The 16,724-nt window shown below is 36.3% G+C and overlaps 3 protein-coding genes across 3 annotated transcripts; 2 read left to right on the top strand and 1 right to left on the bottom strand.

Annotated features, from left to right (window-relative positions):
• Positions 1-1,163: 1,163 nt before the first annotated feature.
• On the top strand, positions 1,164-6,801 carry guca1c (guanylate cyclase activator 1C). Its single transcript, XM_079609979.1, has 4 exons — positions 1,164-1,855; positions 4,163-4,312; positions 4,884-4,971; positions 5,908-6,801. The coding sequence occupies exons 1-4, from the start codon at positions 1,661-1,663 to the stop codon at positions 6,036-6,038; spliced, it is 564 nt and encodes a 187-aa protein (XP_079466105.1). The 5' UTR covers positions 1,164-1,660; the 3' UTR covers positions 6,039-6,801.
• Positions 6,802-10,847: 4,046 nt separating this feature from the next.
• Positions 10,848-11,468, top strand: thrsp (thyroid hormone responsive). The gene has a single exon (XM_079609980.1). It carries the CDS (start codon positions 10,944-10,946, stop codon positions 11,361-11,363), a length of 420 nt encoding a protein of 139 aa, XP_079466106.1. The 5' UTR covers positions 10,848-10,943; the 3' UTR covers positions 11,364-11,468.
• Positions 11,469-13,941: 2,473 nt separating this feature from the next.
• Positions 13,942-15,548, bottom strand: ndufc2 (NADH:ubiquinone oxidoreductase subunit C2). Its single transcript, XM_079609981.1, has 3 exons — positions 15,288-15,548; positions 14,238-14,381; positions 13,942-14,124 (listed from the first exon to the last, which is right to left on the bottom strand). Exons 1-3 carry the CDS (start codon positions 15,424-15,426, stop codon positions 14,075-14,077), a joined length of 333 nt encoding a protein of 110 aa, XP_079466107.1. The 5' UTR covers positions 15,427-15,548; the 3' UTR covers positions 13,942-14,074.
• Between the last annotated feature and the right edge of the window lie 1,176 nt (positions 15,549-16,724).

Raw genomic sequence — 16,724 nt, 5'->3', positions numbered from 1 at the left:
AAAAATAGCCATATCAAGAACAATAGGTAGTTAGTATACTTTATTGTCTTTTTTCAGGAAATTTGTCTTGGACTCAAAGCTGCATTCGTACACAACATATACATACACATACAAACCAAAAAGAAAGGAGTAAAAAAAAAAATAACACTACATGACTACATCTTGCTATTTAACATATACAGGAATAAATTATTTTTTGTGACGGTTACTCTTACACGTGACTTTATACCGTCTCCCTGATGGCAGAAGCTGATACATGTATTTCCAATATATTAGAAATAAAACATGGCTTGAATCACTCACTATTGTCTGTGCATTTTTAAAAATCAACGATTCGTAAATTCGTAAATAAGTCAGCTATTTTATTCCAAAAAAGTTTTATCACAAAAATAACGTTGTGGTAGATGTGGTAGAAATGTTCCTGACTATAAAACACAGATTATTACTGGAACTGTTTTCAACACTGTCATATAAAGTGCACTGTAAAAATGACATTTCTGCGTTGTTTGATTATTGAAGTATGTATTACACGAAAATACTGTTTCAGGTTTTCTACTTCAAAATTTCACGTTTAATTCAATTCAGTTTCTTTGTAATTAAGTGTGAAATTTACTTGCGATTTCTGAATGAAAACACCAACAACATTTTATTTTGTAATGTGTTTGCTTGTGCTAAACTTGCAGCCACAATGCTATTTGTGTTTTGAGTGGTTGCTAGGGTGTTTATATGCAGTTGCAGGTGTTCTGAGTTATTTGTAGAATGTTGCTATGCAGTTACTCTTGTGTACTCTAAATGTTTTCTAAGGAGACTGGTCACTAGTTAGTGAAACAATCAGAAATTGTAAGTCTTCATTTAGAAAAGTAATACTCGACCCATCAAAGTATAATTATGTCCATAGCACAAATGGTGCAGGATGAGTTCAAAGAAAGTCAAACTCAAAATATGAACAACAATACAAGTAATACTGGCGTTAATAAAACATAGTTTCATATAGAGTAAAAAAAATTTAATTACTTAAGTGCCTTTAAATTGAACAGAGACCTCCTACATATTGCCCCTTGGTACAGTTCGAATGTTCGCTTCTTAAAATATCCTCCGCCCCAGTTATGTTCCACACTTTGGTAGACTCAAATATAGCCTTCTCTAAAGGGTTTCCCCATATGAGAACCCGCCATCCTTAGAAATCCTTTGGTCAATTACATAAGCTTGAGAAACAAGTCACGCTGGGCGGGGTTTACTCAGAGCGGCCAGGAACATTAAAGCCTATATTGGCTGACCTCTCCATGGAAAGTGATTGATCATTCTGTTAAGCCCTCTCAGACAAGGCAAGGAAGTTCAGGATCACGACAAATCACGACCTTTCCTACCCAGTGGGAGGGGTAAGTCCGTCACTATACTTGCAGAGTTCTCTCTTTGTCAGCCATAGATGTCCTTTAGTTCTTGGAAGGGTTCAACAGTTATCCAATTAAAGGGTTATCTCTCCTTTTAGTTGCCTAGTCTGCAAGGCTCTTAGGATTTGTGCCATCATCAACAGTCAATCCCGGCTTGGATCTGCGACACTCCTCACATCTCACACTGAATAGACTGCTGCTACTGCCGAACTTCTGGATTTGACACACCATTTCCACATTTCATTCAGAAAGAGGTCTTCTGAGGAGTAATGGGTGCCCACGGATCCAGCATGGATGAGGTCTTGGCTGAGGACATGCACCACTGGTACAACAAATTCATGAGGGAATCGCCTTCGGGTCTCATCACGCTCTTTGAACTCAAGACCATGCTACAGATGCAGGGGATGACCGAGGAAGCCGGCAGCTTTGTGGACCAGGTCTTCTTCACCTTCGACATGGATGGGGTGAGAGAAAACTCTTATTTTACTGACGTCAATGTGTGAATGGAAGGTATATATTGCATATCGGCCATTCATGATCTTAGAGGACACCAAAATCTCTTCAGTATTGTGCATGCATTTTTGTTTAACAAATCTATTATAATGTTAATCAAATTACAATTAATTGCAAAAAATTATATTTGCTGGGAAAAGCCCTAAAACTTAAACAAAAAGACATTACCACATTGTGACAGTAAATCATTAAATCATCGAAAGTCAAATGTCTACATGAACGAACATAATCCTATTACTGGCCTACAGTCCACAGGAATCCTTTTTGCAATCCAGTTAATCTGTCCTAGGTAGACTGCGTCCACTTTAATCCAGATCAATCTGAAAACTCATATTTTTCTTTATGTTTTTGACCTTCTGTCCACAATGAGATGCCATTTTTATCCAGTGAAAACTGTGGATCCCAAGTGGATCAATTTGAAAATGCTTATTTTGCATTGTAGTGTGGACTGTGAAAATGGAGGTATTCAAAAACAATGATGACACACATTTAGTCATGTGATCCATAGATATCTACAGAACAGTTGTATCAGCATTGTTGTCTTGCTGTTCACTTTCACAGTGTTGTTAAAGATAAATGTTAATTTGCACCTGACCCAAGATTTATTCGTAATTGTGGAAATATGTCAATTGCATATCCGGCCATGTGGAAGCGTGATTTTGAGTGTGACATGAATGAACCAGTAAATGGTGGAATATTTTGCTATTAAAATGATCGTGCCATGAAAATGGTCTCTCTGTATCATCTCAGACAGCTTATATTATGTTTTATGTAAGCGCAATAAGGTGATTAAAGCATTTTCATTTTGGAAAACGCTTTAAAACTCTTTTAAAACGTTTTTTACGCATATGCTAAGGTATGCAAATTTCGTCATTAGCTTACTATGTGCATAGTCAGATTTTTCTAACTATGTGGCGTGTAAAATCGTTTCGTGCAATCGTTTTGTCAAGTCCGTTGTTTCTCAGTCGAAGAAGAAACTAATGAGACGGTACAGAGAAAGGGGTGAAATACATATTTATTGATCATAACTTGTGGAGAGAAATAGCTTAGATACTGGACAAGGATGACACTTTAGTACGCAAGTCGTGAGTGACATAGGCTATACTCAGGTGTTCGAATTGCTAAGCCAAGTATACTTCAGGCTTAATGTGGACGGTGACCGTAATAAAACAAAAACTCATGAATGTACATCATGCAGTCATGACTAAAGGCCCAGATATACTTCACTCTCCACACAGTTGAGTGCGCAAGCCTTTCAAAGTAGGCTGAAGGTGCGTTCCTGCCATGTCGTAATTACCGTAATTATGAGATTTCAAAAAGCGTTCACGTCCTCATAGAGCTCGAACTTACTCTGAGTGCTTCTACTTGTACCACCTGACCACTGCAGATTAATTTAGGCGTTGATAATGTTGCAATAAAAATGCATAATTCCCAGTCTGAGGAGAGAACCAGCTCCGAGTAGAAAGTCAAGCGTTGTCGTCTCGAAATTACGGTATAACGGCATAGCGTGAATGCGGCATTTTGACACTTTTTCACAGGTTTTCAGTTATCAACATCGCAAATCTAGTAAAGTTTTTCATATTAAAAAAATTGTATGTCTACATATATATATACATTTATAACACAAAGTTGTGTTATATTAACTTGGCAGTAATAATGTCATTAATGCTTCTGTGAGGGTGTTTCTAATATAACGACTGAAGGAGTGACGGATAATTTCACATCATTCTCTCTTCTGACTGCTGTAATCAATCAATATTTTTCACCTCTTTTGGAAAGTTGTGGAAATACTATCATGGGTTTTTTCTGGTGCTATTGGAGCAAATGGGAGTATACAAATAATTATCCCATTCACTACTAAAGAAGTTTACCCACTATGAAGATTTGCGTTTCGGAGAACCCCGTAAATGTGAAAAGGGTCCTCACTATCTAGAGGACTTTTGTTTTTGAGCACTCAAATCACTTACACTCTGATGTCAAAAACTGGGCTAAAGTGTATGTGAACGGTTCGCTGACATCAGCTGACTAATGCTGATGACGAAAATTATGAAATGGTATGTAAGGATAAAAGTTTAAATATTCAAAATGCATCTTGAGAGCCTTGCAGTCTGTTCCATGATGTTGTGCCTCATCTCGGTTTCACAACGTAACAACACGTAATGTCTGAAAGGCTTTTTTGCTATAGCATATAATAACATATATATTGATATATTTCTTTCTTTATTTCTGATTTTTTCTTTTCCTTTTTTTCTCCTCAGGATGGCTATATCGATTTTGTAGAATACATCGCAGCTGTAAGTCTGCTACTGAAAGGAGAAATAAACCAGAAACTGAAGTGGTACTTCAAACTCTTCGATCAGGATGGAAACGGCAAGATTGACAGAGATGAAATGGAGACCATATTCAAAGTAAAGTATTATTTTTTTCTGCACTCAGTGAACTCTATGATCTTTGATGTAGAACCAATTGTTCACACTAGAGTTCTGTTTTAAAGGTGCAATCACTCGTAAAATAAATGTTTTTGTTACTGATGCCATTGTAGAAATAAACTGTACACAGTTAGCCATGATTCATTTATTCAAAAAGCAAAAGTGTCCAGTAACAGGGAGATAATGGAGACAAAGCGAGTAGATTTTGACTGGTCATGTGACCTCAACATGGAGGTGACCTGCTTCATGTGTACTTTTAAACCGACTAGAGATTAGACTTGGGAAAGTCCTTTGTTTTTAATCCTAACCTGAGCCCATGATGTCCATTGGCTGAGCTCCCTTATTTTCAAAATAGAGTTTCTATCCTATTACACCTGTCCATGGCACATCATTATTTAGACCGTTTTGTACCTCTTTGTTGTTTAAATGAGACAAATTGGTCGAGTTATGTGTATTGATCGCATCTAGGGAAATTAGACATGGGTCAGTAAGACAGTGAAGGTAGTAAAACACAAAATATGAATACAGTATTTTTATTAATCTTTTCCAGGCCATCCAAGACATTACCCGGAGTTATGAGATCCCTCCAGATGATATTGTGACTCTGATCTATGAGAGGATTGATGTTAATAATGAAGGTAAGAGCTGCCAGATCATGCTACGTTCACACGGTCAGTTTTTGGGATTGACAACTGCATTTACTTACAGGTGTGAGTCTCAAAATGTCCTGTTCACGCAATAGCATCTGTTTGAACAAGACACGGGAGTCAAACCCATATTCTCTTATCAGTAATCATAGTGACAGTGACCAAGGTAATATCAAAGATGGCGTCGTCCATAAAACTGAAAAGTCTTATCACCTTTGACATGACAAGAGTCAATCGAGCCACAAGTTAATCCATCAAATCTTCATTAACCGACAGATCTAAATCTAAAACCTTCAGATGTCACACAGGTCATATCTCCTTCGCTGTAAGTTACAGAGCGGCTCTCTCGCACACATGACGAGAATGCGGCTGTTGTGAGTCTGGAAATGAACGGGTATGAGTTTGATTAGAGAATGCAGATGTGCACTGTGGCGTTTGTGTTTTGCTCAAGATAAACATTTACACAGAGTTGCACTCTACAAGTCATTTCTGTTCAGGATTGAACCTGCAACCTTTGATCCGTATTAGCAGCCCACATTTAAAACCATTAGGCTAACGTCACTACTGCCTTTAATAAGGGTCTACATCCACACCGAGCGTTCTGTTATAAGTGTACACTGAGTTTTGCATGAATTCTGATTGGCTTTCAATGTTTTTATTGTTCATCAGCTGGGAAAAAAAAGTCTGAAAGTGATTCCAACAATATTGTTTCTCTGTGCCATCATTGTTAACTCTATATATTCATCATATATATTCATCATATATATATATATTATACCGTATATTATATACATACTATATATTACAGTTATCGTCCTTGATGTGAACGGGCCTTTATAAAATGATATGTGTATATTTTTATTTATTATGTTTTATATATAATAATACTATAAGGAGTCACCCTTAAAATGTCTGTACTTTCGGCAGGTGAGTTGACATTGGAGGAGTTCATCACAGGCGCTAAAGAACATCCTGACATCATGGAGATGCTCACCAAGATGATGGACCTCACACACGTCCTGGAGATCATAGTCAACGGGCAGAAAAAGAAGGAGTGACTGCCAATGTATGATGCATTGGACAATAAAAGGATCCCCTCCTAACTGAAGATGATCAACTCTGTGGCTGGAAAGCGTAAAACAGACTCCGTAGAACGTGAAACATGCTAGCAGCGTCTCAGAGGTGGACATGAGCGATCATCATCGTCAACAACATCTGTCTTTCAAACACTTTCTCTCTGTCTCTGTGCCTATCTAGTTAGCGGAGCTCTCTTTCCCCTCTTTAAACTGCATCACCTTTACAAGTCTGAAAATAATCCATGGTTTAAATTGGTATACTAGTTAAAACTCTGTTCGCATCCTGATAGCAATGAATAATAGAAGTGGTCCAAATATTCAAAAAAATTGTGGAACTTTCAGGACCAAAAAATGTTCGTCCAATCATTGCATTCGGATATACCTGCCTGTCAACATATGTGTTTGCATACCTCCATGCACCTGCTCGCGTAGACATCACACGTCACCAGCGTGAACATGAGGCTATGCACCGTCACAGAATGCTGCAAACAGCAGAAGCCACCTTTACCGTTCCTCCTGAACCTAAATAACACGCTTATGCTGGGTTCACACCATGTCGCAATTACCGTAATTAAAAGATGGCAACCTGAGGCGTTCTACTTGGAGCTGTTCACATTCTCAGACTCGGGATTATGAGTTATGGCAAAACTATCAATGCCGAAATGAATCTGAAGCAGTCAAGCGGGACAAGTCGTTTTTTTACCTTCATTATTATTGCAATGTTAAAGATAGCACAAGCACACTTTTCCAGCAAAACATTTCACAAATAGACATTTTAATAAAGCAATAGATTTACTGTTCAAAATGAAGACTAAACATACTTGGACTTTCGGGTTGTGTAATGAGAGTGAGTGTCATGAACTTGGGCATCAAGACCACTTTGTTTGATATTTTCTATCTAATGGGATAAACATTCAAACGTGTTAAGTTTTAAGACTTACTACAAGTGTCCAAATACTGTGTTGGGGACGCTGTGTATTGAGGGGCCAGTATTATATATAATTGTACAGTTTTTCTATTGATGTATGTAATCTTCATTCTGACTTTTAAGATTTTGTGCTGAATCATATAGTCAACGTTGCAATTTTAACTTGTAACCATTGCCTTATATAAATAAATGCAGTCTAATGCACATTTGGACTACTGATTCCTGTCTTCACTGTCACTTTTGCTTTAAATTAGAGAGAAGGCCTTTAAAATTTTATATATATATATATATATATATATTACCTAAATAAAGGATTAGTAGGCCTACTTATGAAAAAATATGGTTTAAAATCATGAAGTATAGACTTATAAATCAATTACTGGGGGTTAGGCCTATTTTAAAGTAAAAAAAACTTTAAAAAAAACGCTACAACTAAATGTATTCCCATTCTGGTCCCTGGAAAGCACAAGAATCAAGCAACAAAGTGGGAAAGGAAAAGTGGAAAAAAATATTTCAGTATACTGTACATGTATATATAAATATGTATAAATTGTATAAATATTAAATTGTATAAACTTTAATTCGATATACACTACTTTTTTCATGGCGGTGGCAATCCTGTGCGTTCCGTTCCGCGCCAGTTGAGTTAAAAATAAATATGCCGTCTGAATGTTGCTTTTTGTGTGTAAATATCACATTTTGACCAACATTATCCACTTTTGATGTAATTTCTAGCAATAAATTTGTATTGTGGTTATTACATATTTGCTTGGTTATCAACAAAGCTCTCTCTATTTTGTAGATTATTAATCTGTTATGCTGCATGCCTCGGAAGTATGTCCGATATCAGTTTTGTGAGGTGTCTTCTGCTGCCTGCGAACTCATTGCCTGATAGGGCAACAAGTCAGCTATAAGCTTTCTGATGCAGATTCAGTTCAGTTTAGCTTCAATCCTAATTAAATGCACCTGATCCGAGTAATCAAGTCCTTCAGACTTATTTGAAATGAGTTTTGAAGCAGGGATGGAAATAAACTCTGCAGGGCTGTGGTCCTTTAGGTACTGAGTTTTGCACCCATGCTTTAGGAGAAAACGGTAAGTTATTTACATATTGTGTTAAAGCTATACTTTATCAGGTCATGCCTTCCCTTAGAATTGAACGTATGATCTTGGCCTCGCTAGTGCCACACTTTACTGTTTGAGCTACAGGAACTTTATGCATTATTCTTCTGCAGGAATGGGCCTCGAGATCCACTTTCCTGCACAGTTTAGCTCCAACAAACTTGCACAACCTAATCAAAGTCATCAGGATGACTAATCATCAGTCATAAATGTCACCTTGAAAAGTAATATGCTGTTTGACACGAATAACTAATGAAAGTGTGGCAAAATGTCTTCACATGTTTCCCTAAAAATACTGTTAAGAACCCAGCTGGCCTGAAGATTCACTTTTTTTTGCATAATTTGAAGGAAATTACAAATTCTGCTCATAATACACCTTCACATGTCTCATATTTCATCTAAAGCTCTTTGCACTGTACACTAACTTTCCAAATCATTTTCACTTTAAAGCCCCTATGTGTGTCTGATGTATGCAGGAGCGTAATCTTGAAGAAGAAAAACATATATACATATATATATATATTTTTCAACATTTGAGTGAAGTTAACTCTTAGAAATGAACTTTAACTTGCAATGCCCAATGTCTGTTTGAAAAGATTTCATAACCCCATTTTATGTTCCAAAAAATGATTTTATTTCATCACAGACATTGTGTAAACAGTCTGACTGTGCTTTCCAAACATGAGTGATGTTGTACAGTCTGGTTGCATGAAGCAGCCGCTCAGATATCGGTCTGTACGTGCACAATTACAGATCGGAGCCAATCCAAACAGATCGGACCTTGAATGTCTTTGCACTTTAATTGATCAGAAATCAAATCATATTAATCTCTCCCTTTATAGCCTTTCAATCCTGTAAAAATTCACAGACTTTACATTTATAAATGTAACACACACTTTTAAAGTGGCATTGGTGCTCTTAACCTCTTTAGTAATCAGATTATACAGTGCCGTCACTTGAGTTGATCTTGACTGATTTGAGGAAATAAATCTCTTGTGAAAAAGTACACTAAAGCATACTTAAAAAAAAAAAAACATATAACTTTAAACTGAAAATGCATGTATTTTGAGGAAGACCATTGTTTAGGTTGTATATGGTTATCATCGGTTTAACCAGTGTGGCAAGCAGGATGAGGCCGAGGGCCGTGAGAGAACGGTGTGAGGCCGATAACGTGTGTGATTACGGATTACTAACGTATCTCACGGAGGAGCTACGGAAGCATAAAAGGAGGAGCGACGGCAGTGAAGGTCGAGAGAGGACCAGTCCTGGACATTTTTTTATCTTGTGTTTTTGTGTGTGTGCCAGTAGTCCGTGAGGGGCTTCCCGCCGGTTCGTCGGTTCCCACCTCTTTCAACCACTTCAGATGGAAAATAGCTCTGTTCAGCGTTTGTTTAAACGGGTGATTCCCCGGAGGTCTGAGATTTAGCTGCTCCATGTCAACCTTTTTCTCTCGTTGTGACAACTAACCTCTGCCACTCACATCCCACACCATACACACGTCAAAGCAGCCTTTTCTCGATGTATGCAATTTCCCACTAAACCATCCCAACAGGTCTAAAATATAAATGCTAGTAGGTTTATAGTGAATCAGGTTAAGACAAAAACATGTTTGGGAAGTAGGACTTATGATGTTTTGACATTTAAACTCAATTTAAATTAAAGTTACATGTACATTTAAAGATACTTCAAAATAATATATTTAAATATGAAAATAATGCATGTGTTTTCAGACACGTAACTGCATGTTAAACTAATTAATTTATATATAGTACATCTCTATATTTAAATTCAGAATTATTTCTATTGCCTTTGAAATTATGGACAAGCATTTATAGTAAATGAATTAAACTGAACTAACTAAAATATACTTTAATGTTATTTCTCGAAACTTCTTATAAGAACCAACCATATATAGGCCTACACCAAATATTTTTGTAATTACACATTTGATGAAGTTGCAATAATATATTGGTAATACTTTACAATAAGGTCCTAGTTAACGTTTGTTGATGCATTAACTAACATTAACAAACACTGACCAATGCATTTGTATTTAATAATAATTGTTAACATTAGTTAATAAAATGACATTGTTAGTTCTGTTAGTTTATATCCATTAAATCATATTAACAGATCTTTTGATTTAACATCTTTCGATTTGAATAATGTCTTAGTAAATGTTGAAATTAAACTAACTCTGATTAATAAATGCTTTCGAAGTATTTTTCATTATTGGTTCATGTTAATTAACTAATGTTGACAAATGGAGACTTTTTTGTACAGTTAACAATATATTAGTATCAGTTTTGGGGAAAGTAAAGCACTACTAAAGATTATTAAAACATAATTATTTAAAAAGCTAATTAATACTTTTAATTTGACAATTCAAAAAAAGTACACTTTTTAAAATGGTAAATTATACTCTTTAAGTAGCCTACATAAAAATGCCTTTTTATTTCAAAAATAATAGTGTCTGCAAGTACCGTTTATTAAAAATATACGTATAAAATTGCACTATAAGTGCATATTCAATACAGTTAATACTCAATACGACACTTTCCCAAGAGAGGCTCTGGTGTAAACCATGCCATTTTGGGGTCAGTGTCCTTCTGTAAACTGCACGGCAGCCAGAATATCACGCTGTGAAGAAATAAACTTTAGGGAGGGGTGTGTTAGCGCAAACAAACGCTTTAGCTGTAGCCAGATCAGGCCACTATGTTGCATAACTGTCCCATACACACGCTATAAAAAGAGCCTCTTTCTCCAGAACTTGCACTGCATCCAGGCCTCAGCCACTTCACCATCTTCTCAAGACCTCAGCCTGAAACCCACGAGACATCATGCAGTCCACCGACACTAGGCTTAACCGAAACTCCCTCCAGCTGGCCCTGAGGCGCTACAGCACAGTGGTGCACAACATGGAGCAGACCGTCCTGCTTCCCAGCCTCCTGAGAGACGTGCCGTACGACGAGGCTCAGGACTGCGAGGCCGCAGACAACAGCATGGACCTGTACGAGTCCTACCTTATGCTGAAAGCCATCAAGAACACGGTGGAGAGCGGGCTCTTCCCCATGCACGACGACGCCAAGACCAAGAGTCACGCCGCCCTGCACAAAGGCCTGGAGCCGCTGCTGGAGGCCGAACCCGAGGCGCTTTTCCACTTCCATCTGCGGGGCCTGTTCACAGTCATGGCTGCGCTCGCAAACAAGTCCCAGAACTTGACTGAGAAATACTTGGACATCATTGGGGTCCGCCATTAGGATTCAGCACATCTTGAGGAAGAATCCATCTCGAGGTGGAAGCAATAAAGTTACCTGGAAAGCTGTTTACATCCTTGTCACTATCTATGTGACATGCAATAAAAAATCTGAAAAAGAATTTTGTTTTAGAATTTTATTTAATATTTAATATTATATGTCTCCTAATCTTTTTTTTTTCATCCTTTACATTTAGCTTTGCATTTTTTTTTTTTATTGTCAGTAAACTATTGTGAGGATTTTATTTTTTTATTTGATAGGCCTATCTAAAAAAATAACTGCTTCCTCATATGAGAAATTGGAGAATATTATTTTTGTAAAGTACATACACAAGATCATTGAAACGCTTATAAAAGAACTTCAGAAGATATAATTGTACATCATTTGTAGGTCATATTACATATATATGACTTCAAGTGTCATTTCAGTCAAAATAACCAGTACATCGTGAAATGCAACAAATATAAGCCAATTCATGTCAATATCGCAAGACAATTCATGTCAATATCGCAAAATTACTGTATGTACACCAGCGCTTTTAAGTATTTATATGGTTACAATAAGGTTCATTAGTTAACATTACATTAGTTAACTACTTTAGTTAATATGAACTGAGAATGAACCTTCAGCATTTATTAATCTTAGTTAATATTAATTTCAACATTTACTAATACGTTATTAACATCAAAGGTTGTATTTCTCAACATTAGTGAATGCACCATGAACTAACAAACAATGTACAGCTGTAATTTTATTAACGAACATTAACAAAGATTAACAAATACTGTAAAAAATGTATTACTCATGATTAGTTCATGTTGGTAAACACATTACGGTTAACTAATGAACCTTATTGTAAAGTGTTACCATTTATATCATAGGTTTTATGAACAGCTTTTATTTTTAGTAAATTTGTTATGTGATTTTGCCATTTTTATTGTAATTATTGCACTAAAAAAATGCTGGATTGTTTCAACCTATGTTTGGGTCAAATTGTGTATTTTAAATACTAGAATTTTGTTTAATTCATTTATTTATTTTTTCCCCAGGTAAAAATATTAGTGCTTCAACTAATTTTAGTTGCCAAGGCTATCAATATTTCATTCAGTTTAAGTTTCCCCTTTCTAATATTGATATCGTAGCTTTATTTAATTTAACAATGTAGTTTTAGGTTTGGTTAATGATAATAACTCTTAAGCACACACTTTCTAGAAAATACTATAATAATTTTTTATTTAACTGGAATAAACTAGTTTTTAACTGTGAATTTATGACAAAAGAAGAAGAAAATAAATCGATGAGCTTCCAAAGTAAACCAAGAGTAACTGAATCTGTTGCAAAACTCCTGGGATTGCACATGGTTGCATGAGACGAGCGATCGGTACAACCCGTGCCAAAGTCTAACTGAAATCAGCTCTGGACATCAGAAGGTTTAGAAAATCAAACTCAGTGTTAAAAGAGATTTGTTGAATCATGATACGGACATGTAAAACATCTGAAAAATTGCTTTGGTCAAGCTCTGGGTAAATAAATGTAATCTTGTATTAAACCAAATCAATGAAATAGATCAAAAATGCCCAACCTGTCAGGGACAATTGAACAACATATCAAAAAATACTATGATTATAATGTATGGGTATGGTGTACATTTTCTTAGACAACTCACGTCCCTTTAAAAGCAGATCAGTTAATAAATGTGACTCTGGATCACAAAACCAGTCACAAGTCACACTGGTATATTTGTGGCAATAGCCAACAAAACATTAGCTGGGTCAAAGTTATTGATTTTTCTTTTATGCCAAAAATCATTAGGATATTAAGTAAAGATCATGATCCATGAAGATATTTTGTAAATTTGCTATCTTAAATATATCAAAAATTTATTTTTGTGAGTGAATGCAGCACAACCGCGAACATAAATGCACAACTTTAAAGGAGATTTTCTCAATATTTAGATTTTCCTCAGATTTTCATATAGTTGTATCTCGGGCAAATGTCCTATCCTAACAAACCATACATCAATGGAAAGCTTATTTATTCAGCTTCCAGGTTATGTATAAATCTCAATAAATAAATAAAATATCCCTCAGGTTTTTGTGGTCCAGGGTCACAAATGGTCAGAAAATAAATAAATATATTGTGTACGACATGAAAGAACATTCAAATGTCAGACGATTTTGGTGTTTGCAAACAGTGGTGTGTTTTGTGGGCAGAGCTTACCTGGTGGCACACACATTTGTAAGGTCATTTCAGGGATTCTGAGGGCCTCGTGTATGCATGCCCTTGAATGATGCAACATGCTTTTTGACATTATGCCATGCATAATTACATAATCAGTTTCCTTCACATGCATAACAATTCTGACCGTGAAAGGAACAGATCACCCAAAAAATAAAATTCTGCCATCATTTAATCACCTTCATGTCATTTCACAGATTATTATACATTTTGAAGTGTTTTCTGGCTGTTAATCGTGTTTTTTGAGGCTGGGTAAATAATGGTTTAGTTGTGTGTTGACTGTCCCTAAAATAAACTAATCTGGATTTGCATTGGAAACCAAATGAAAGCCCAAATAAAGAAATCAGGTTCTTTTAAATAGTTTAATGACATTGAGTACACAACTTAATAAATCAATATAAGAGTATTTATAACAGAAAAGCCTGTTAAACCAGATTTTCAACTATAGTCTTCATGTTTGTGACAACTACATCCACTCAACGGATTGGATGAAACGGCTCCACAATTTCGGCAAATGTCTTCCGTTCTGGTTTGAGAAAGAAAAAAAATGAAAAAGTTAAAGGAATGAACGTATTGTGGCAACATGCACAGTGATTTAAAACACACTAATGTGGCTGGATTTCCATGTGCTGGTGTTACCTTTCTCTTGAAACTCAACAGGATGCCGTCGGACGTACTCATTCATGTCCCTGTTCAATGAGGCATGTTTGTAATTCTCATATTTTGTGAGATGATAACCAATGAACCATCCAACGGTTATGAACAGCGCTTGGCGATGAACACCTGTATATAAAAATAAATAAATAAAAACGTGAGGAAAGTCAAAGCACTGCACAAGATATGTTTGCATAATCAAATGACTGTTTTGCATGCTTGCTGTTTCATGTACAATTGATGTTTTAATCTTCATTCAAACTCTGTTATATTTACTGGTAATAGGCAAATTTTTTTAAACGTATATATTAAAGTCACCATTAAATAAAAAACGACAATTCTTATGTTTTAAATAATATTGAACAATTTACTTTACATGATTTATTTCTTGCATCAACATTCTCTTCTCTAATGAAATGTTTACCGGTGTGAGGGCGGGGCAACCTGTCACTCACATGACATCCACCAATAGCAAACCACAATCATCCAATAAATTTCCCATGGACAAAATCAAGCCCCGCCCCCAATTTTTTCTTACTTGAGAAACAGTTTCACTCAAATACATCACAATAGAATAGAAAAGGCTTACATTTAAAGCTGGTATGACTGCTGTATCAATTTTACATCACGTTTATATTTAAACTACTAAATGAAATCGATATATAGTGCTAAAATGCAAATTATATACAGTCAGAAACAATATTATTGGCTGAGAGATGATAAGAACGAGTGCAATAGTAATTCCATTGGTCTGTCTTGGTAATAAAAATGTCCCAATGATAGTTACCATTGTATTTTTTGTATTTATTTTTTTACACAATACCATGTAAATAACAACATATGAATATGCATGTGGTGTTCATTCAGATGTCAAACTACCACCATGTCTGAACCACCACAGTTCATTTGTGTAAATACTGCAAAGTCAAATCAGCCAGGAACGCATTAATTTGACATTATTAAGCCATCAATCGACAATGTGTTTGATTACAGGTATGATGTATTAGAATTGCATTGGTGCAGATTTGTTCTCACCGGCTTTGAATGCAGGCCTGCGGTTCAAGCTGTTGTGCAGCATCGCGGTCGCCCAGCCGCACAGCCCGAACCACACCGAATTTCTGTTGAGGATCCCCGGAGGAGGCAGACGTTTCGCTTCATCAGGCAGAAGCCCCATGTTCCCAGATAACAGGCTTTTCTGAAGTCAGAACACTTAACTTTCCATATCACCTCCTAGAGGAAACCAAGGACAATGTTTAGGCGGAAATGGTAACCGGTCCGGGGAGAAACATACGGCGAGTTACAAGGGTTCCGGAGCGGGCTCAATAGATGAATACCGAAATCGCATACTTATTTACTGTATAGTAGGCGAAAAACAGCATGGCATAATTCGGAACCGCATACTATATACTACTCTTACTACTTCTGCCATAGAAAGATATTGAACAAATAGTGAGAGTAGTTTGAGTATGTGGTTCTGCAGAATCTGTGACAATGCTATGTCAGAATTCACAGTACGCGTAAAAGAGTATTGGAAAAATACTTCCGGTGAGATTCTGAAGTTTGCATATGATGGACCCATGGCATGAGGCCACAGGAGAGGATTTGTGAATGGGAGTGAAGCAACATAACTGAGTGACAATGGTAAATCTCATGATAATGACAACATGGTGAATGTAGTATCTAGTATGTCCAGATTACATTCATACACACACTCAGGGGCGCCGCTAGAAATTTTAGGCCCTATGAAAGAATATGAGGTTGGGCCCCCCACCACACCCATTCCATTAATAAAATCAATCTCTGGGGGCCCCAAAAGTGCGTGGGCCCTTAGAATCGTCCTAACTTTTCCCCCCTTAGCGGCGCCCCTGCACACACTGATTGGACTTTTTTTTATATAGCGGTTGTGAGGTAATTACTTATTCAAAAAAGTACATACTCAATTAAGTATGTGATTTCGGACGCTTGTTTCTGCCATTTGTAAAATAATAAAAAAGGCAATAGCAGATTTTATCTCACAATTATGAGAAAAAAGTCAGAATTGCTAGACATGAATGTGCAATTATGAGGAAAAAAAGTTGGAATAGATAGAAAAGCAATTTTATTATTCTATTATTTGGTGTTAAAAACAATTGCGAGACGATTCAGAATTTATACTCAAAATTAAACTCAAAATTCCAATAAAAATCAAAATTGCGAGATGTAAATCTGAGAAAATCCAGAAGTAGGTTAAATCCAGAAATCTGAGGGGAAAAATCAGAGTTGCGAAATGTAGGCTAGGCCTATCTTGCAATTAGGCCTACGAGTTTATACCTGGCAATTGTAAAAAGAAGAAGAAGAAGAAGAAGAAGAAGAAGAAGAAGAAGAAGAAGAAGAAGAAGAAGAAGAAGAAGAAGAAGAAGAAAAAAAAAGAAAGAAAAAACACCCCGACCATTTTCACAGTTTAATCAAGTAAAGTCGCTGCGGGTAGAAGCC

Source organism: Phoxinus phoxinus, assembly GCF_949152265.1.
Source record: "Phoxinus phoxinus genome assembly, chromosome: 4".
Classification (NCBI taxonomy): Eukaryota; Metazoa; Chordata; class Actinopteri; order Cypriniformes; family Leuciscidae; genus Phoxinus; species Phoxinus phoxinus.
This window is presented reverse-complemented; position numbering and strand designations above follow the sequence as displayed.